Source organism: Embiotoca jacksoni, unplaced genomic scaffold (genome assembly GCF_022577435.1).
Source record: "Embiotoca jacksoni isolate LCO1_2020_lvr unplaced genomic scaffold, fEmbJac1.0.p SCAF_31, whole genome shotgun sequence".
Taxonomy (NCBI): domain Eukaryota; kingdom Metazoa; phylum Chordata; class Actinopteri; family Embiotocidae; genus Embiotoca; species Embiotoca jacksoni.
Window position 1 is genome coordinate 67,204 of NW_027185383.1, and position 21,472 is coordinate 88,675.

The following is a 21,472-nucleotide window of genomic DNA, read 5'->3' on the forward strand; positions in this document are numbered from 1 at the left end:
TTAAATGTAATAGGTTACAGTTAACCAGTTATCCTGTTAAAAATGTAATTTAGTAACTATTTTATTTACTTCTTACTTTACTTTTTTACTTAAACCTGGTAATGAAGCTGAACTGTTCTTAAACAATAAATGTAAACTTGGCAGTGTAAACCTCACAACAGTACTCAACAAAGATTACTGTTAAACTTGTATTAAAAGTTCCTCAATATAACTGAATTTGGATTGGCTGTTTTGATTTTAATGCACAACCACCAAAACAAATCAAGTATGTAGATCATAACTGACTTCAGTGAACAATACGTTTTCTATAACCTCAAACCACGTCTACATTCAGGTCAACTCCATTCTGAGTGATGACAGAACTATCAGAACTATTGGTATATTGAAAAGTAATTGTAATTTAATTAAAAAAAAAAATCAGTAAGTGATTACAATTTAAATTTTTGTAATTTAACTATGAAAATTTATTATATGTAACTAGTTCCTCCCCAACCCTGCTTTTTTGTATGTTTAGACAAAGATGTAGCAGTTCAATTTCCAAACGCAAAGAAGGTAATGAAATAAATAAATTAAATGAAAGAGGCATCAGATACAGACAGAGTCAAGCTTTAATCATCTCTGTGTATGTACATCAGTGCAGCCATGGGGGACGCAGAGATGTCTGTGTATGGGGTAGCTGCCCCGTACCTGAGAAAGTCAGACAGGGAGCGCATGGAGGCCTCCACACGTCCCTTTGACATTAAGAAGGAATGCTTTGTCTCGGATCCAGTGGAGGAGTTTGTGAAGGCAACAATCACCAGCCGAGATGGAGATAAGGTCACTGTAGACACGCTGAATGGGAAGGTCAGTGGTTCCATTTTATGTTATACATTAAGTTTTTTGTTAGAATTATCAACACCACATTTGGTGTTCTTACCAGTTGCAATGATAGAATTACTATCAACCTAAAGCCTAACATTAACATATCAGCGTACAAAATGTGTACGTGCAGTGCTGAAATAATGCAAATACAATAATAGCCAAAAGTACAAGGCTATGGACAGTTTGTAAATTGGTAGTTTTGTCCAACTCCCAAAGATCTATGTGAATGAATTCATTTCAAATGAAAAGACAATTATTTGGGTCAAATAAATGTAACTTCTACCTTGCAAACTCCAGTCAGCAGGGTCAAATACCAAGGCACAGGAATGATGTAGTCCCTGTCTCGGAGCAAGTGTTAATCTGAGTGTAAATCTATGTGTGATTAAAGTGCCTTTCCTTGAGTGAGTGTGAATACATATTCAAATAGGAGCCTGTGTACTTCTGTAATTAAAGTGTCTCCACTCACAACACTAGGCAGTTGAGTGATGAAATGAATTGCTGTCATCTGCAATAACAATGTGCTGCATGATTTGTAATGCCAGACAAGCAATGGTGACGATAAGAGGGTAGCACAAGCAGGTAACAAACAACAACAGAAACTAAATGTCTGGTTTATTCATATAAAACAATACTTCATGGTACAATTAATGACTGTTACATATCCCTGTAAGAATACTGAATTTAATTTCCTTGCCTCCAGACTGTGACTGTCAAACAGTCTGACGTTCTGCAACAGAATCCTCCAAAGTTTGACAAGATTGAAGATATGGCCATGCTGACCTTCCTCCATGAACCAGCTGTGCTGTTTAACCTTAAAGAACGTTATGCAGCATGGATGATCTATGTGAGTAGCCTGTAAGCCAGTAAAAAATAAACTCAACTGTGACTCTCTCCAGGCGTAAGTTTCTAAAAACCCAAACTCTGTTGAATAAGCCTTGTGGTGAATATATGCATGTGAATTTTTGTGTGACCTGAAATTGTCAACACATCAAAACATAGCGTTCCTTACTTATAAATGACAAATGACTGGTGCCATCATGTAAATTATTGTCTTTGTGTTTTCAGACCTACTCTGGGCTGTTCTGTGTGACTGTCAACCCCTACAAGTGGCTGCCAGTCTACAACCAAGAGGTGGTTGTTGCCTATAGAGGAAAGAAGAGGAGTGAAGCGCCTCCTCATATCTTCTCCATCTCTGACAATGCCTACCAGTACCTACTGGCAGGTACAGACTGATAGATATATATTAGATAGATTAGATGTAGATATAGCTGAAGATAGATCTAGTTTTGGACAAATTTTGAGACATACTAACAAAGTTGTTCTTTCAAAAAACTTGCTTTTTGGCAGACCGTGAAAACCAATCCATCCTGATCACGTATGTAAAACATTATACTTGAAAAGTATCTATGACACCACATGTTCTAAAATAAAATTGTACGTTTGTAATGTTATGCCACAGATCTGTATTGATTCGTGACTTTGCAATTACAGTGGAGAATCTGGTGCAGGAAAGACTGTCAATACAAAGCGAGTTATCCAGTACTTTGCAAGTATTGCAGCTGGAGGCATTAAAAAAGACCCCAATGCCAAGGACAAGGTAAATAATAAGCTCTGTCAAATGTGAGTGGGTGGAATAGGATAAAAATCTTCTCTGTCCAAGCTTAAGAATTCCAAAATCACCAGAAATGGCTTCAACTCTTTTCCTTATTTCCCTTTTCAGTGGCAACAGTGTTACTCAATTCATCAAAGTATAAAAAAAAACCCTTTCAAAATCTGAAACTGTTACATGATAACACCAATGTCTGCAGAAAGTTTATTTGTTTATTGTAACATATAAATTACATATTATGTAAATTTATTTATTTTTATTGATAAAATATACTCAAAAGAAGGAAATATTCCTGAACAGTTTAAGACTTATTTTAAAATATATTCACAGGTTCACTCTTACTCTACCCGTAAAGTCTCAGATCTTCATCTGCCTAAATTTCTCACCTGCAAAGGACAATTTTCAATTCAATATAAGGGTACCACATTATGGAATGGCCACTCCCATCTGACAAAAAGCTGTTCTTCTACTAAATGCTTGAAAAGGTGCTTAAAAAAAACATTTAACATATGCATATACACGCCATACTAACATTTTTGCTTTTATATTGACTTTATTGATTTTGCTGTGATTGTTGTAGCGTATATTTTGTTATTATTTGTTTACATTATCTTATGTAGCAATATTATTTCTCCATGTAAACTTTGTATTTTCTATAACTGTAAACTTTTAACATTATTGGGTGGAGGATTCAAATAAGCATACTGGGTTTTTTGCCTCTTCCTGCACTGCACTGAACTTTTTCATTTTGTAAAATGTTGCTTTTAATTTGTGTAAAATAAATCAAATCAAAATGCAATGTTCCTTTGTGACAGGGAACCTTGGAAGATCAAATCATTCAGGCTAACCCTGCTCTTGAAGCCTTTGGTAATGCCAAGACCATCAGGAATGACAACTCATCCAGATTTGTGAGTGTCTATTATTTGTATGTTTAGTCCCAAAAAAATTATAGTCAGTAGCAGGCGCAGTAATCATGGTATCTTTATAAATGCAAACTTTATCCTTTCAGGGTAAATTCATCCGAATTCATTTTGATACCAGAGGAAAACTAGCCTCTGCTGATATTGAAACATGTAAGCACAAACAAACTTTTTGTACTTACATTATTCATGTTTTATAACACAGGACAACCCGGTATCACGTCAAAGCGTGTAAATACACCTGTCAGTCAACAAAACAAGTGTTACGTTTTGGCTCGCCTAGGCATGAAAAGAAAGGAGCCTTAGGTTTAGCCAACAAAAACTATGTGGTTAGCTTTAGAAAAAACTACTCGCTAGGGATTAGGCACAGAATTCTCAGAAATTCCCGTCGTTTTTCCACTGACTTGTCTTCTGGGTGAAAGTCCTGTGATTGCTACATCGAGTCAGCCCTGACCTATAAGTTTTGTCCTTTGTCAAATGTCCTCTGCCACATGTCCTTTGTCGCATGACCTTTGTCACTTGACCTCCTTCTTTAACCCTGGTCAAATGGACATTTCCTTTTCACATTAGCGAAGTCTAAATGTCACACTGACACAGTATCCTCTGGTGGACTGACTGGGGCATCACACGCTATGCCGTGTTACAGGGCTGCACAGTAACATGAGATTTAACATATGTCAATACCTTCTTTAGACCTTCTTGAGAAGTCTCGTGTGGTCTTCCAGCTCAAGGCTGAGCGAGACTACCACATTTTCTACCAGATTCTATCCAACAAGAAGCCTGAAATACTGGGTTAGTACAGGGCGTTCCAATATATAAAAGTGAAAAAAAAAAAGACAATGCCGTCATTGTCCATCTATCTGACCCTGATTTGTTCTCTGTGTGTGTGTGCCCTATAGATATGCTGTTGATCACAAATAATCCCTATGACTATGCCTTCATCTCTCAGGGGGAAACTCAAGTGGCCTCCATTGATGATGCAGACGAACTGATGGCAACAGATGTCTGACTCTCACTCATTCCTTGTTTTACAATTTTACATTGAGCTCTAGTGTAAACGAGTTAGTTTAATATGAGCACTGTTCGAGTAGTTATTAAGGCTTTACTTTTTTCTGAGCTGATTATCTTATCAAAATTTGCAGATATGTTGAGACCTTATTGTATGTTCTTCAACAGAATGCCTTTGATGTGTTGGGCTTTACTCAAGAGGAAAAGAACTCTGTGTACAAGCTGACTGGTGCCATCATGCACTATGGCAACATGAAATTCAAGCAAAGGCCAAGAGAGGAGCAGGCAGAGGCTGATGGCACTGAAGGTGAAGTGTGGCTGTATTTGTGAGGTTGGATCAATCCGGAGAGTTTCACAACATATGCTTTCTTTTATCAGATGCTGACAAAGCAGCTTATCTGATGGGCCTGAACTCCGCCGACCTCATCAAAGGTCTCTGTCACCCAAGAGTCAAAGTAGGAAATGAGTGGGTCACCAAGGGACAAAATGTCGCCCAGGTGAAAGAAAAAGAGAATGTATCTTAAAACTCTGTTATTCAAATGTTCTATACCTAACAAAGAAGGACACTCTGTGTATGTTTCATCTTCAGTAGCAAAATAGTTGGATCAACACCATGAATGTTATCATTTTGTGTGGGGTTTTATGCCCATTGCACAGGTAAACTATGCTATTGGAGCTCTATCCAAAGCTGTTTATGAAAAGATGTTCCTGTGGATGGTAGTAAGAATCAACCAGACACTGGAGACCAAGCAGCCCCGCCAATACTTCATTGGTGTGCTGGACATTGCTGGGTTTGAGATCTTTGATGTGAGTGATTTATTAGGACACAGTAAATAAGGTGTTACTTACCCTAACATTTATGGAAAGATAAATGCATTTATAAATTTACTTTTGTTCCAGTTCAACACCTTTGAGCAGATGTGCATCAACTTCACCAATGAAAAACTGCAACAGTTTTTCAACCACCACATGTTTGTGCTAGAGCAGGAAGAGTACAAAAAGGAGGGCATTGAATGGACTTTCATTGATTTTGGTATGGATCTGCAGGCCTGCATTGACCTCATTGAAAAGGTGAGACTTTTGTCTATTGCAATTTCAGGAAAAGATTGAAATAAATATATTGTCTTTTTTCAAACCACTTGTATTTTTCCTCATAGCCCATGGGCATCATGTCCATCCTTGAAGAGGAGTGTATGTTCCCCAAAGCGTCTGATGCCACTTTTAAAGCCAAGCTCTATGATCACCACCTGGGCAAATCCAACAACTTTCAAAAGCCCAGAATTGTCAAAGGAAAACCAGAGGCCCATTTTGCCCTGGTTCACTACGCTGGCACTGTTGATTATAATATCAACAACTGGTTGGTGAAGAACAAGGATCCTCTCAATGAGACTGTTGTTGGACTCTACCAGAAGTCTAATCTCAAACTGTTGTCTCTCCTCTTTGCAAATTATGCTGGAGTTGATTCAGGTACCCCAGCATGAATATCAAATTTTATGATTAAAATAGTGTTTTGTGTGTCGTCCTAAGATTACACATTGTTCTCAACAGCTATGGGAGAAGGTGCTGAGGGTAAAAAAGAGAAAAAAAAGAAGGGATCATTATTTCAGACTGTCTCTGCTCTCCACAGGGTATTGTATATATCTGATTTTATCAGAGGATATCTTGTTTTGAACATGGATGCTTTCAAACCTACTATTAATATTTTTTTTTCCTCAGGAAAACCTGAACAAGCTAATGACCAACTTGAGATCCACTCACCCTCACTTTGTACGCTGCATCATTCCCAATGAGTCCAAGACTCCTGGGGCTATGGAAAACCCTCTGGTGATGCACCAACTGCGCTGTAATGGCGTGCTGGAAGGCATCAGGATCTGCAGAAAGGGCTTCCCCAACAGGATCCTCTATGGAGATTTCAAGCAGAGGTATTGTCTCATTTAGGTCTTATACTGTAGGATTCCAAACAAATTATGCTTTTAGTTATTTACACTTTGTTAATGTTTAGATATCGCATCCTGAATCCTGCTGCCATCCCTGAAGGCCAATTTATTGACAGCAGGAAGGGAGCTGAGAAACTTCTTGGGTCTTTGGATATTGATCACAATCAATACAAGTTTGGACATACAAAGGTATGATCTGTTTTTTAATATCAGTTTTACAGATATTAGGAAAAGTGATTAATGATTAAGAAGATGGCAAAAACACCCATTGCTATTATTAGGTTTTCTTCAAGGCTGGATTGCTGGGACTACTTGAGGAGATGAGAGATGAGCGTCTCTCCAAAATCATTACTGCTATTCAAGCCAGATCGCGTGGTCTTTTGTCTCGAATTGAGTATCAGAAAATGGTGGAACGAAGGTAACTTTTACATCCAGGTGATATTGGTCATTAAACACGCAACAGTTCATTTGTTTGTGATTTTATTTTTAACTAAATCCGTTTATTTAAAAAAATCTTCTAGAGATGGTTTATTAGTAATCCAGTGGAACATCCGTTCATTCATGGTGGTCAAGAATTGGCCCTGGATGAAGCTGTTTTTCAAGATCAAACCTCTGTTGAGATCTGCTGAGGCAGAAAAGGAGATGGCCAACATGAAGGAAGAATTCCTGAAGCTGAAAGAGGCTTATGCAAAATCTGAAGCACGCAGAAAGGAATTGGAGGAGAAAATGGTCTCTCTTCTCCAAGAGAAAAATGACCTGCAGCTCCAAGTTCAGGCTGTAAGAATGGATACTAACGTTATGGTACATTGTTCTTCAAATGTGTCATTAAGGTATGTGCCAATAACATAACATTTTTGGCAGGAGCAAGACAATCTGTGTGATGCTGAGGAAAGATGCGAGGGGCTGATCAAAAACAAAATCCAACTGGAAGCAAAAGCTAAAGAACTGACAGAAAGGTTAGAGGATGAGGAGGAGATGAATGCCGAACTGACTGCTAAGAAAAGGAAGCTGGAGGATGAGTGCTCTGAGTTAAAGAAGGACATTGATGACTTAGAGTTGACGCTAGCTAAAGTGGAGAAAGAAAAGCATGCCACAGAGAACAAGGTATTATAAGTAACTACATTTGTTTGAACAGACTTAATGACTTATTGACACATCCCATAATGCATAATTTTATGGTTCACAGGTAAAGAACCTGACTGAGGAGATGGCTGCTCTGGATGACATCATTGCTAGGCTGACAAAGGAAAAGAAGGCCTTACAGGAAGCTCATCAGCAAACACTGGATGACCTGCAGAGTGAGGAAGACAAAGTCAACACTCTGATGAAGCTCAAGGCTAAGCTGGAGCAGCAAGTGGACGATGTACTTTTAAAAATATTTACTATTTAGATGGTACTATAAGTATGGATCATGTGGCAAAAGCTGTAATTTCTGTTATTTATTGCTTTTTATTTAAATTTGCCTTTAGCTTGAAGGATCTCTTGAGCAAGAGAAGAAGGTTCGCATGGACCTTGAGAGAGCAAAGAGGAAGCTGGAGGGAGACTTAAAGTTGACTCAGGAGTCTGTAATGGATCTAGAAAATGCCAAGCAACAGCTGGAAGAGCGCCTAAAAATGTATCATTGTGTTCAATAAGTATGGTCATTAATGGTCACTGTAGTGTACACGGTTATAATTACCTAACACTGAGAATACAAAATGTTGCAGGAAAGACTTCGAGATCAGCCAGCTGAATGGCAAAATTGAAGATGAGCAGGCCATAATCTTACAACTTCAAAAGAAGTTGAAAGAGCTGCAGGTAAATAATGTGCTCTGTTTGGTCTTAATTTTAAATGTCATAATGTTGCCAAAGTATGGACAGATTTAAATCTGTTGTTCTGTCACAAGGCTCGTGTAGAGGAGCTGGAGGAAGAGCTTGAAGCAGAGCGAGCTGCTCGAGCCAAAGTGGAGAAGCAGAGAGCGGACTTGTCTAGAGAGCTGGAGGAGATCAGCGAGAGACTGGAGGAGGCTGGAGGAGCAACAGTTGCCCAGATCGAGATGAACAAGAAGAGGGAGGCCGAGTTCCAGAAACTCCGCAGAGACCTTGAAGAGGCCACTCTGCTGCATGAAGCCACCGCTGCTACACTCAGGAAGAAACAAGCTGACAGTGTCGCTGACCTGGGAGAGCAGATTGACAACCTGCAGAGAATCAAGCAGAAACTGGAAAAGGAGAAGAGTGAGCTCAGACTGGAACTGGATGATGTGGTCTCAAGTATGGAACAAGGGGCTAAGTCTAAGGTTTGTGTGGCAGTCTGATATCTGTTTGAATGACGACAGTTGAATATGTAGTGGTAAAAAAATGCCTGTAAACTACATACATTTCTTTTAAAGACTACCTTGGAGAAAACTTGCAGAACTATGGAGGATCAAATGAATGAATACAGGAACAAGTGTGATGAATACCAAAGGTCCCTTAATGACTTCACCACCCAGAAAGCCAAGCTTCAAGCTGAGAACAGTAAGTATTATGTTCAGGTCAAATACCAAATGTGTTTGATGACGAACAGTTCAATTCAAAAACCCAACTCTAACTTCCTTAGATGAATTTTCAAGACAGATAGAGGAGAAAGAATCTCTTATTTCTCAGCTGACCAGAGGAAAAAATTCCTATAATCAACAACTTGAAGATTTGAAACGACAGCTAGAAGAGGAAATAAAGGTATGAAAATTGTCACGTATTCATTTATTTTTATGGGTCAAAAATAAATGTATGTACAAGAGAATTGGGCCCATTGTCAATATCTACCCAGGCCAAGAATGCATTAGCTCATGCAGTGCAGTCTTCTCGTCACGACTGTGACCTGCTCAGAGAGCAGTATGAGGAGGAGCAGGAGGCCAAGGCTGAACTGCAGCGCAGCATGTCAAAAGCCAACTCTGAGGTGGCTCAATGGAGAACCAAGTATGAAACTGATGCCATCCAGAAGACTGAGGAACTGGAAGAGGCAAAGTGAGTACATCACATACAACAACATGAATTAAAAAATGTGATGTAACAAAGAGTTCAATATAAGAACTGTTAAGCAGGGACACCCTGGTGACCTTAAGGTTTGGCTGTCAACCATAAAATGCATAGCCACTGTTCAGATCTTCTTTCGTTTACTATTTCTATCTCCACATTTTCAGCACTTGAATAAAGACATAAACAACAACCCAAATAAAATGAACACAAGCAGAAATGGATTATATTTGCTTTTCATTTTCAGAAAGAGGTTGGCTCAGCGTCTGCAGGAAGCTGAGGAGGCTGTTGAAGCAGTGAATGCTAAATGTTCATCACTGGAAAAGACCAAACACAGACTGCAGAATGAGATTGAAGATCTCATGGTGGATGTAGAGAGGTCAAATGCTGCTGCTGCTGCTCTGGATAAGAAGCAAAGAAACTTTGATAAAGTATGTTGTACCTTTTATCATTTAAAAACCACAAACACGTTAGAATTAATAAAATCCAGCTTAATATATTTTGAAGTATTTTTCTACCTCCTTAGAAAGATAAATCTATAATGTAAGTGGCATTATCAACTACCTACTTAGCATCACAAAGCAACACAGCTGACAGATAAATAGAACATTTAAACAACATTTTTAACCTGATTCTTCAGTGATGTTTATGATGAAAATTAGTACCGCACTGGCCAAACTGTAGAAAGTTTTACAATACAGAAAGTGCCAAATTAATGCAAAATAACACTGCAACGGTCAACTTACTCAATTTCTGCCAAACGTCTAACTAACTAACACTATGCATGCAATGCTAATATACCAACGTAAAAACCATCTATAACAAAGCCTTGGCAACAAGGTGAGAGTGAGCAGTATCTCACTGAGGTTATCAAGAATGCACCTCCCTTCACTGGTGTTTTGTCAAGTAGGCTCTGGCGTCCCAGTACGACTCCCCTCAATACTTACACCCACGACCCCTGCTCTACCTGTTTTACATCTAATCTAGTATGACCTGTCATACTTTGGCAGTGGTATCTTTGCTCAAAGCCACAAGATCATACATGCTATACACAACCACCAATGCCATTCATTTGTTCAGTTGCTTCCGCCATCTCCCTCTCTGCCTGCTGCAGGCTCCGTCCACAGATTCTAAGCTCCCGCGATACTCAACAACTTACCTCTACTGGATGCACCCTTATGCTCCACCCCTACCCCTCTCCCTCAGCTGCTAGTTCTGAGTATCTTTCCCTTTTCCTCTCATAAGCTTCAACAATATTATCTTCCCATGGCACTGTCAGCTACATGAAATACACGATTCACTGGCTAACTGACCAGAATACAATATCTGGCCTCTGGCTGGTAAACTTATTTCTTGTTGAATCACAAGCTTTCACCCCAGATCTACCTGCATTTCCCAGTCCCTACCTTTCATTAACACACTAACAGATTGCCTATCTGGACCCTTTCCTTCCCCGCTAATAGCTGCCTTACTGTTTCCACACTTCCCTGCTCGTACTTCCACTTGTCTCTTCCCAAAGTCAGCAGCCAGGTACCTCAGAACCTGGTTATGCCTCATTGTGTACCTTCCCTGTCAAACTAATCTTACAATCTGACAGAATGTGCTCTACTGTTCCTACCGTTCCTACCGCTGAGCATAAAAGACCATCCTCACCTATCTACTACTTGAGGTTGTGCCTCCTGAGCTGCCTGCCTTGCATTCCATTTCCTTCCTGCTGTTGCCAACTTCCTCACTACCTCAACTTTGCTTCCTGCCAACTACAACTCCACTCTTACTCAGGCTTATATTCCTCTGTTAGGCTAGACAATGATAATCGGAGGAGGCACCTTCCATACAATACTACGTTACTGAGGCATCAGGGAACCCCCTACCACATATGAACTAATCAGTCTCTCCAGCCTTTCTATCTTAGAAACTGAACACTCATATACTGTCATTGGCCACATCATCCTTGAAAACAGCCCAAACTGTAAACACCAGAGCTTAAGGTTTCCCGGAAGTCCTGACTTGTTTATTCTTTCTAAACCTTCAGTAATGTCTCTTCGAAGCTGCTTAACCTGCTCGACATAGCTCAACTCACTCGTGTAGCATCTCCCTAAAGTCTTAACTGACTTATCTGACACAAAGGGAATTTCTTCCTCACCTACAAAAATGCTACTTTTTAACTTTTCTTTAACCACCAAGATGCTGCGTGACTTACTTGGCTTAATTCTGAACTCAGCCCATTCTCACTGTTGTGATTTAAACTTGAAATCATGGAGTTTGTATCTCCATGTCTAGGTGCTTTCTGAGTGGAAGCAGAAGTATGAAGAGTGTCAGTGTGAGCTGGAGAGCTCCCAGAAGGAGGCCAGGTCTCTGAGCACTGAGCTCTTCAAACTGAAAAACTCCTATGAAGAATCTTTAGACCATCTGGAGACCCTGAAGAGAGAGAACAATAATCTTCAGGGTAATATTCTGATGTATACAGCACATAATAAATACACATTGCAGGTGAAAAAAGTGGCAATAAAATACAACCAATTTCATACACAGAGGAAATTTCTGACCTCACTGAGCAACTTGGTGAGGGGGGGAAAACCCTTCATGAACTGGAGAAGGTCCGTAAGCAGCTGGAGCAAGAAAAGAGTGAGATTAAGTCTGCCCTTGAGGAAGCAGAGGTAAGACTAAAAACTTATATCATCAGTTCTCCACATATGCAAATGTATAACTTAGAGAAGACTTGGAAAGTAAGAGTTTATGGTTTGTCAAATTCCCTATGTCTATCTTAGGGATCTCTTGAGCATGAGGAGGGTAAGATTCTGAGAGCCCAGCTTGAGTTCAATCAGATTAAGGCGGAAATTGAGCGTAAACTGGCTGAGAAAGATGAAGAGATGGAGCAGAGCAAGAGGAACCTACAGAGGACGATTGATACCCTGCAAAGCTCTCTTGAAGCTGAGACTCGCAGTAGGAATGAGGCTGTGCGTCTGAAGAAGAAGATGGACGGCGACCTCAATGAGATGGAAATCCAGCTGAGCCAGGCCAACAGGCAGGCAGCTGAGGCCCAGAAACAACTGAAGACCATCCATGTGCATCTGAAAGTAATTAAAGGCAATTGTTTTCCATTTTGCTGTCTTTACTGCGTTATGTTACTAAGCAGAGGACTTAAACATTTTCCAGGATGCTCAGCTCCAGCTTGATGAGTCTCTGCGAACCAATGATGATATGAAAGAAAATATGGCCATTGTTGAGAGACGTAACACCCTGCTTCAGGCTGAACTGGAGGAATTGAGGGCTGCCATGGAGCAAACTGAGAGAGGTCGTAAACTTGCTGAGCAAGAGCTTCTGGATGTTAGTGAGAGGGTGCAGCTACTGCACTCACAGGTATGGCCAATACTAAATGATTTTTGTGGGTTATTTTTAGAACTGTTGAACTGGGGCAGAGGTTCATAAACTTTTCAGATCACATACCACTATATACCATACCAAATCTCCACCAAAGCACCATTGCCCACTGTAGATACCAAAAAATGTTATGCCTACACGCTAGCAATAGCCATAACCAGACACAGCCAGAGCTGGAGGGTTGTGCGTCAGCCCGTATGTATGTCTTGTGCACGCAATACATCAAGAATGTCTTGAGGGAATTTATTTCTTGGCGAACTGATTTAGTTGGCACCAAGAATGAACAAATTTTGTGTATCAAAATTCAAGGTCACTGGCACCCAAATTTGACACATTCATATCTAAAGAACGCTTGGATTACATTTTTCTAATAAGGCAAAGTCATTCACTTCTCCTTAGGGACCAAATAATTACATTTTGGAGGTAAAAGTTCAAGGTCTTTGTGACCTCACGTCCCTCTCATCTGTCTGGTCCATTCTCATCAATGCAATATCTCAGCAATGACTTGAAGGAATCTCTTCAAATTTGGCAGTAATTCTAGTTTTCATACAATAATATTCACTGATCTAACCATGCAATATCGTTAGAAAGGATAAACAATAATAATGCTACTGTTTCAAAATCAAATAACACACCCCCTGCTCAAAAAGGCACTATTCAGCAGCTCAACTGCTCTCGAACATTTACTGTACTTTGGACATTGTAGCCATTTCCAAAATTTCCACTCATTCTGCTTGTAAAGAGTCTGAATATGACTGCATTTTCAAGTGTTTTGCCCCAGAAATTCCATTTATTAAGTATTTAAATGATCAACAGCTAATTTTCCCATCATTATAACGTGATGTGTGTATGTAACAACCATTGTCTGGGATAAAATTAAATAAAATTCAATCTTTTTTGGATTGGGTTAGTTGGAGTGCAATTGTTAGCCATTTCACCACGGTTTGCGAACTACTTTAAACAATGTACATTTTATGGGATATATTGTATGACATAATTATCTTTACTTTATGAAGAACACCAGCCTGATAAACCATAAGAAAAAGCTAGAGGCTGATACATCCCAGCTTCAAACTGAAGTGGAGGAAACATTGCAGGAGTGCAGAAACGCTGAAGAGAAGGCCAAGAAGGCAATTACTGATGCTGCCATGATGGCAGAGGAGCTGAAGAAAGAGCAGGACACCAGCGCTCACCTGGAGCGTATGAAGAAGAACATGGAGCAAACTATCAAAGACTTGCAGCACCGTTTGGATGAAGCTGAACAGATCGCCATGAAGGGAGGAAAGAAGCAGATGCAGAAGCTCGAGGCCAGGGTGACCATTTCTTTAAAATTTCTGATTTACGTTACTTTTGGGCAGCAAACATGTTGAGTAAGGTCTTAATTCTTCGGCAAGTTATCTGCAAAATCTTCTCCCTGACCAGGTGAGAGAGCTAGAAAATGAGGTGGAAATGGAGCAGAAGAAACGCAATGAAACTGTGAAAGGTGTCCACAAATATGAGCGCCGCATCAAAGAACTTGTCTATCAGGTTTGTGACATTAACCATTAAGCACCATTAACCTGCAGGTATAAGTTAAGGTTCTTTTCAGGAAAATGAAGTTGGTCTGTATATGAAGTTGTCTCTTATGTTTGAAGACAGAGGAGGATTGCAAGAATATTGCCCGACTCCAAGACCTGGTAGATAAGTTGCAGCTGAAAGTTAAAGCCTACAAGAGATCTGCTGAGGAGGCGGTAAGTGTGTTAATCTGTTAAGTGAAGTCTTCACGTGGTTCCTTCCTCTGTCAGCGTGTGATTAACAAAAAATTGATTTTAAACAGGAAGAACAGGCTAATGTTCATCTTGGCAAATTCCGCAAGCTGCAGCATGAGCTGGACGAGGCTGAAGAAAGAGCTGACATTGCTGAGTCTCAGGTCAACAAGCTGCGTGCCAAGAGCCGTGATGCTGGTTCCAAGGTTTGTAGCATGCACTCTATAGCAGATGAACAGCCTCTGACCCTTGACACATGCTGCCATCTGGTGGCTGTGTTTAACTTGTATGCTGCGCTGCCATTCATTTATCAGCCCCAATACAGAATATGATATGTCAATTGCAGCACTTTCGTTTATATTGGTCTGTAAGAGTATACATTGGTTTGTCTCACTAAAGCTAATACTAATGTGACGACTTAACACCTGTTTCTCTCTTTTTTTCTGTTGAACCTGCAACAGAAAGGGTTTGATGAGGAGTGAAGCTTTGGACTCTACTGAAAGCCCCCCCGCCTGCTGTGTATTGTAGATCCCCTCAATTATCACTATTCACAACCTGTAGTGTTAATAAAATTGCATCAAGCTACTGCATTAACAACATTGTATTCTTGATTTAAATTTTTTTTTCTAAAGTGCATTCCTGGGAGATGCTACTGGAATTATGAGTTTCTAAGTAACTTTAGTAGATATGTTCAGTGGTCAGTATGGAGTTAGAATATTAATATACCATATTGCAATATGTAATGACATAATTTACAAGTCCCACATAATAAAATAAAGATGCTTTCAAAAATAATGCCTTTGCATTCCCAAAAAGTTGGAATGCTTTGTAAAATTCAAATAAAAACAGAATGCTATGATTTGCAAATCAGGTAAAGCCATATTTAATTGAAAACAAACCAAATACAACATGTTAAATGTTGAAATAAAAAAAAATATTATTGGTTTATGAAAATTATATATTTTTGAATATAATTCAATTAATAATTTTGAATTTAATGCCAGCAATACGTTTAAAAAAAATTGGGACCGGGGGAAAATAAAAACAACTGGAAATGTTGTGTGACGCTGAAAAAAGCAAGTGGTGGATCTGACTGGATCCGATTTGAAACCAGGCAATACTACGTCCCACCCACCGATAGCCGTAACCTGACCGCATCCCCTGTCAATCAAACAGACAGGCCCCCCAAAAACTTTTTGAGGCTTATTTTCTTATTAATGATGGGATCATTTTCAGCCTCCCGTGGCACTCGGTGGTATTGTAGCTTAAGGCACTTCTGCATCAGCCTCATTTTTCATACCCGTAAACTACATGCACTTTTTTATACAGTCTAAGAATGACACTGATTTGAGACACATTATGATGTAGGGTTCTGTGTGGTAATGAGAAATGAAGGATGAGTGGGGTTAGTTGATCTAAAGAGGGAAAATATAAGTGACCAGTGAAGTGGAGGAAGAGGGCCTGAAAACGGAAAAGTTCAGGTGGGGTGAGGGCCAAAGTAATAAGAGATAAAACAAATATCCTGTTCTTAAAATAGAGTTAAAAAAAAAAAATCCCAAGAGCCTGGGCCTCAGGGTCAACAATAAACCAGTGCTCATACTCAGGCCCACCATAATACTATGCATAATCACTTGCAGCTGGTCAGTGAATCCCTGTTCAAGTGTGCCTGTTCCTTTGGCTAGGGATGATTTCAGAGAGAATCAACAGGCAAATATCAAGTTTGTAGACTAAAATAAATGAACACAGAAACAACAAAGTACACTGGGATAGTTTAAGTCCTGCATTACATGGTACACACAAACAGTGGTGGAATGGAATAAAGTGCATTTACTCAAGTCCTGTGCTAAAGTACCAATTTGAGGTACTTGTATATTTCTTGTATACAGATTAATTTTATGACACTTTATACATTGTACTTCAACTGCATCTTGTTCTTTTTACTCCACTACATGTGTCTGACAGCTTTAGTTGGTAATTACTTTTCAGATTACAATTTCTCATACTGTTCCAGTCTAGTGAAAACCATGTATCCCCAAATTTGGTGATTTTGAATTCTAATTTTTCTGATAAAATGAATAATTAAATGTTCCTTTATGGGTTGAGGATGAAGAAATTATTTCATTTTTATTGACTTTGTAAAAAAATTAAGTGGTTTTCACAGGACAGTGAAACCACAAACATACAATGATCGTATATGATACGATTAAAGATTGATTAAAGATACTTTAAGTACATTTTGCTGATAATATTTTAATACTTGTACAAGTAAGGTTTTGAACTCAGGACTTTAACTTGAATTGTAATATTTTTACCATGTGGTATTAGTAAATTAATTTAAGAACCCAAATACTTCTTCCACCACTTAACTGAGTTGAGTTAATTGTTTTGAAAGGAAACCCCTTTATGTAGTCAAAATATGTTGATTCTAAGATTATCGTCACTACAAATTAAAGTAGAGTTTTAGCTGCATCATTTAAGGTAGTTTGCAAGGGCACAGATTTGTAAGCATTGTCTATATCCTTTACTAATACTGTCATTCTTACTTGTCTGGCCAGAGCTTTTCCCTGGTGCTGGTGTCAAGTGTCAGTCATTGTTGCTTCTGCTGGGGACTAATGATTTAAGGCTGGAGAAGGGAGGAGAATGAGGCCTCAGACTCCTGTGTAAAATTCAGGGAGCCCGGGTCTTCTTTTATTATATGTCATTACCTTAACTCCCTGAGCATTTAAGTAGGCATGTATGATCTATTGAGGCCGCAGATCCAAATCTCTGTTTAAGGAGGTGGACCACATTCAGAGGATTGAGAACTGCATGATTAACAGGATACTTGAGCTCATGCTTATGTAAATTAAAGACCAAAGAAAAACAATTCACTGCACTGTAATTTCACAACCTTAAAAATGTAATATATGATGCTTATTTTCTTATCACTATAGGTTTTGCACTTACTTACTCACAAACAGTTCTGACCCACGTCTCTCCAGAGAAAATTCCTCTGTAACACAGAAGCAACAGAAGCAGAAGCAACAACAGTGGTTGTTTGGGAAAAATGCAACTAATTAGTAATTACCATGATTGAACAAAGACAGAAAAGACCACCTACTAATTTAAGAATAAACTGAATTCACAAATGTTGCCAGTGCAGCGCAAATCTCGGTGTATTGGTATATTGGTGCAGCGTAAGGCTTTTTTTCAAGCCACATGATGTGCCGATTTGCTATTTTGTAGATCAGCATTTACCCTGCTGTGCCAAGATGGGTGAAGCTATGCTACAGGGGGTGTGTCGTTATGCAGTGCAATTCTGGGGTCCTATTTTCGTACCAGGAACAGTGCAAGTCAAGGGACTGGTGCAGTGCAATTTTCTTGTTAAAGTGGCACCTCTGCCAGCTCAGGCCAGATCTAAAGCCAGCACAGCTAGCACAAATTTATTTGACATGGCTTTCCAAGAGCACACAGGACCCAAAATCCCACAGACAGGCTTGGTGAATGTTCTTGGAATGTAATTTCACTTAGTCCTTCCACATCTTAAAACAATATTTTTATTTAATGGAATCTTCTGATTCAGTTAATCAGAGAAAATTAAGCTGACTCTTCATCATGACGCAGTAGCTACCTAAGCTCAGCCATGAAATATAAAAGGCACCTGGGTTAACTACAAACGATTGCAATTTAATTACACATAAAGTGGTAATATAAAAGTCTTTACACCTGGTGAAACTATCTGGTTTGGTAATCTAGTTAGCCTTGCAATGCCACTGAATGTGACATTCTGCACAATGAATTAGGGGATTTTATGCACAGCCGCTCAGGCCATTTAACTGCTGATTGGAAAGTAAATTAGGCACACTCAAAGCTCCTGATGCAGGTGATAATACCACAACATCAGTGATGTTTGGAGCACATTGCTCTTTATCATTGTAAATTAATTAATTGCATCAGGAGCTTAAAGTGTGCGGGAATGAGTAATTCTCACTCCTCAATGTCGTTCCAGAACCTGATTTCATTATGTTGGATTAATGATCTTTGTTTACTTTTAAATTTAATTAATGCCAGTGTTTGGTATCTACGCGTAACAGGTTTTTGTATGACCTATGAGCGGTTCAATGATATAAGGTTGTCACCTTATATCATTGAACCGCTTTCTACACTGGCCAGCAGTTCTCATAACACAAGGAGAAGAGGCTTTTTTATAATATTGCTCATCTCTTCCTAAGCTTTTAACATCATAAGATGGTAGGGGCCAATTTATTGTACAACAAGTTCAGTGATTACGAGACTGAACCTCCCTGAGAAGAATGTCAGTTTTCTCCTGTTAAAGCTTGGCTGGCGGTGCCGGTCTGCTGCTTCTACAGCAGTTAGAAAATGTAACAATACTCAGCACTAAAGCAGTTTTAAAAGGGATAAGAGCTGATTTGATTGGCCTAGATTGAATTAGAAGGTGTGTGACACACCTTCTAATTACCTATTCCTCCTACTTAACCACTGCACCGCAGCCCGCCAGAGTTACGCCTGCGATTATGTTCACCAAAATACCAAACAACTTGGACATTGGCATTGGCAGACTAAAATAAGGCCTTTAGTTGTACTTTTATACATAATGTTAATTGGCCTTTGCAAAATGAACCTAATATACTGTCAAAAACAGTCATGATAAACTTTATTTATATGGCACAAGTGCTTTACAGTAAAGTCCAGAGTAAGGCACTAGAAAGAAAACGTTTTTGTAAAGTAACTGGTCAAATGAGAAAAAGAGCTCTCTGGTAGATTGTTTCTCAACAGTAATAATGAAACTTACTTTAGAGTCTGACAGTAGCTGATGTACAGACAAAATAGTAGGTGTCTGTGACTGAAGCCCAGAGCTGTGTCTCTATGCTGTATCTCTAAACCATTTGACAGATTGTATTTAATCAAATACATGTGGGCGTTTGTTGTGACATAAACAAAGTATTTAAATCGAGTTCCTTTAATGAGAAGATGTTTGACCTGAAAGGTCGGTGTTATCTTCACTTGCTGTTTAGCGGGGCATGGAATCTCTCACTTCCATTTGTCACCCTGACGCCAGCTGTCAGTAACAGGGCAGGGGAAGTAATCAGAATGGAAATAATCTCAGCACTTGTCAGCAGCTGTTGACCCTCCTTTTATCTCTCAACCTTTGAAGGGGCTGTGATTACTGGTGATAGTGGCTGGTTGTGCATTATATTTGTTATACTGTACATGTTGTTTAAGGTATAAATGATTGAGGAATATTTAATAGTGGGTCAGGTGAGTCAACGTTATATTAATGACATGTATTGGCATAGAAGTGATTGACGGATGTATGTTGAACTGATTTTTAACACACCATCATCTGTTGATGGAGCAGACTTAAAAAATATCAGAATTATGACTAGAAGTGAATCCTGCTGTGAAACTGAGGGCAGCTCAGCTTAGACTCACACTCCATACAGGAATAGGAATTTAAATGGAACTGTGAATCTTGATTGGCTGTGGGATGTACCTGTCAGTCTCAGGATACTTATGTGAGACTGGAGCCCATTGGGATGTCATCATCTGCTCCAGTTGATCCTAGATGCAGGCAAAAGCAGGATCCTGAAAGCCTCCGTGGCTGTTCTCCTCAATCAGTCTCAGTTCTCAGCAGGAATTTCACACTGTTATCTTTGTCCTCAAAGACACAATGCCATAGGACTGTAACTGAGGGGCTAGCTTTCACAAGCTGCTGTCGATAATAGGAGAAGGCATCTACTGTGACCTTGGGATCCAATTGGAGCATGTCATGCTGGCACAGCCCTACATTGTGTGTCATCATTACTGCCTTTCAATGAATCTCGAGCATGTCACCTGTGGCAGGCCTCAGTCTGGATTGCCTCTCACTTGCCGCCTGGTTAATCTTGCAGACTAATGTTCTTTATTTAGACTGACCCACTCGGTATGTAATGGCTGTTCATTCTGTGATAACTAAACACAATATGTTACTAATGCCTCACTGCGACCCCACTTAAGCCATGTGGGCAACTGAGACCCATAAACCCATGCTAAAATATCTCCCCAGAAATTTTATGCATCTTTCTTTTGTTTAGACAACAATACTAGTACTTAACAATTACAGAATTATTTGTCTTAATTGCAAAACATGCAAATAATACATTGTTTTTCTTGTTGCTGCTCTTCTAAGATGCTTTAATGTCTACTCATTTATTTTACCACTTTCAAATGCAAAAATATATTAAACCAAAATATAACATGAACATTTTAAAATTATTAGCAATAATGTAAAACAAAACAGATGTATTATACACAAATTAAGTTATTTTCATTTCGGATTTCAGCTACTTCACTTTCAGTTTTTTGATTTGGTGTTCTGTACCTGTTTCAATTTAGATTTATTTTGGACTTCTTGTTTTATAATTATGCTTAACAGTAATATTGAGGAAAACTACATATTTTAATTGGTAATTTATATTGGTTAAATTACTTGCCCTTTGATAGCTAACAGCTCTTTTACACATTCATATTTCCTTTTAAAAATAGGCTACATATTACAGGGAAATCCTTCATAAGAAATGTTTCATGAATAAATACTTGAAGAAAATTGCCATATGACATTGAATTTGCAACATATATTTAAACTCTAAAGCATTGAACTACATTCAAACTATTTTTTATGAATCTAGTAAGTAAGGACTGCTCTGTTCAATACAACATGCATTGTTCCTGTAACAAAAGCATCCATAGGGGCCAATGGGAGAGGAATTCCTCCCTGTGTCTATTTATAGATTGAGTTGTGGTCCCCTGGCTGCTTGAGGATGCCTATGATTAATCACTGCACTGCATGAAGCTCCTAATATGGCCTTGTCAGGAGACCCCATCACTGATAAGACTCTGACCCGCTGATTTCTATATTGCTCTCCACCACTCATTAACCCCCCTCCCTTTATGTACCCCCAACCCAACTCAGACACAATAACATTCCTGGGCCCTGAAATGCTTGTCCATATTTGGCAGAGGGGCTTTGTTTATAAA

General features: G+C 39.2%; 1 protein-coding gene across 1 annotated transcript; it reads left to right on the forward strand.

Moving 5' to 3' along the window:
• The first annotated feature begins 642 nt into the window (after positions 1-642).
• On the forward strand, positions 643-15,007 carry LOC138207458 (myosin-7-like). Its single transcript, XM_069164683.1, has 37 exons — positions 643-843; positions 1,562-1,705; positions 1,927-2,083; positions 2,209-2,236; positions 2,353-2,458; positions 3,286-3,378; positions 3,480-3,543; positions 4,084-4,182; positions 4,290-4,393; positions 4,567-4,705; positions 4,777-4,895; positions 5,056-5,205; positions 5,299-5,469; positions 5,556-5,865; positions 5,947-6,026; positions 6,115-6,320; positions 6,401-6,524; positions 6,617-6,753; positions 6,857-7,112; positions 7,197-7,439; positions 7,522-7,698; positions 7,805-7,950; positions 8,042-8,132; positions 8,222-8,611; positions 8,705-8,831; positions 8,914-9,032; positions 9,124-9,320; positions 9,577-9,760; positions 11,610-11,775; positions 11,862-11,986; positions 12,098-12,406; positions 12,486-12,689; positions 13,727-14,023; positions 14,133-14,237; positions 14,345-14,440; positions 14,527-14,661; positions 14,917-15,007. Exons 1-37 carry the CDS (start codon positions 643-645, stop codon positions 14,935-14,937), a joined length of 5,820 nt encoding a protein of 1,939 aa, XP_069020784.1. The 3' UTR covers positions 14,938-15,007.
• The last annotated feature ends 6,465 nt before the right edge of the window (positions 15,008-21,472 follow it).

Bases quoted from the DNA above. Each gene is read 5' to 3' on its own strand.
- LOC138207458 (XM_069164683.1), top strand. From the start codon at position 643: ATGGGGGACGCAGAGATGTCTGTGTATGGGGTAGCTGCCCCGTACCTG. The intron at 1,706-1,926 runs GTGAGTAGCCTG...TTGTGTTTTCAG, and splicing joins ATGCAGCATGGATGATCTAT to ACCTACTCTGGGCTGTTCTG. The intron at 4,183-4,289 runs GTTAGTACAGGG...TGTGCCCTATAG, and splicing joins CAAGAAGCCTGAAATACTGG to ATATGCTGTTGATCACAAAT.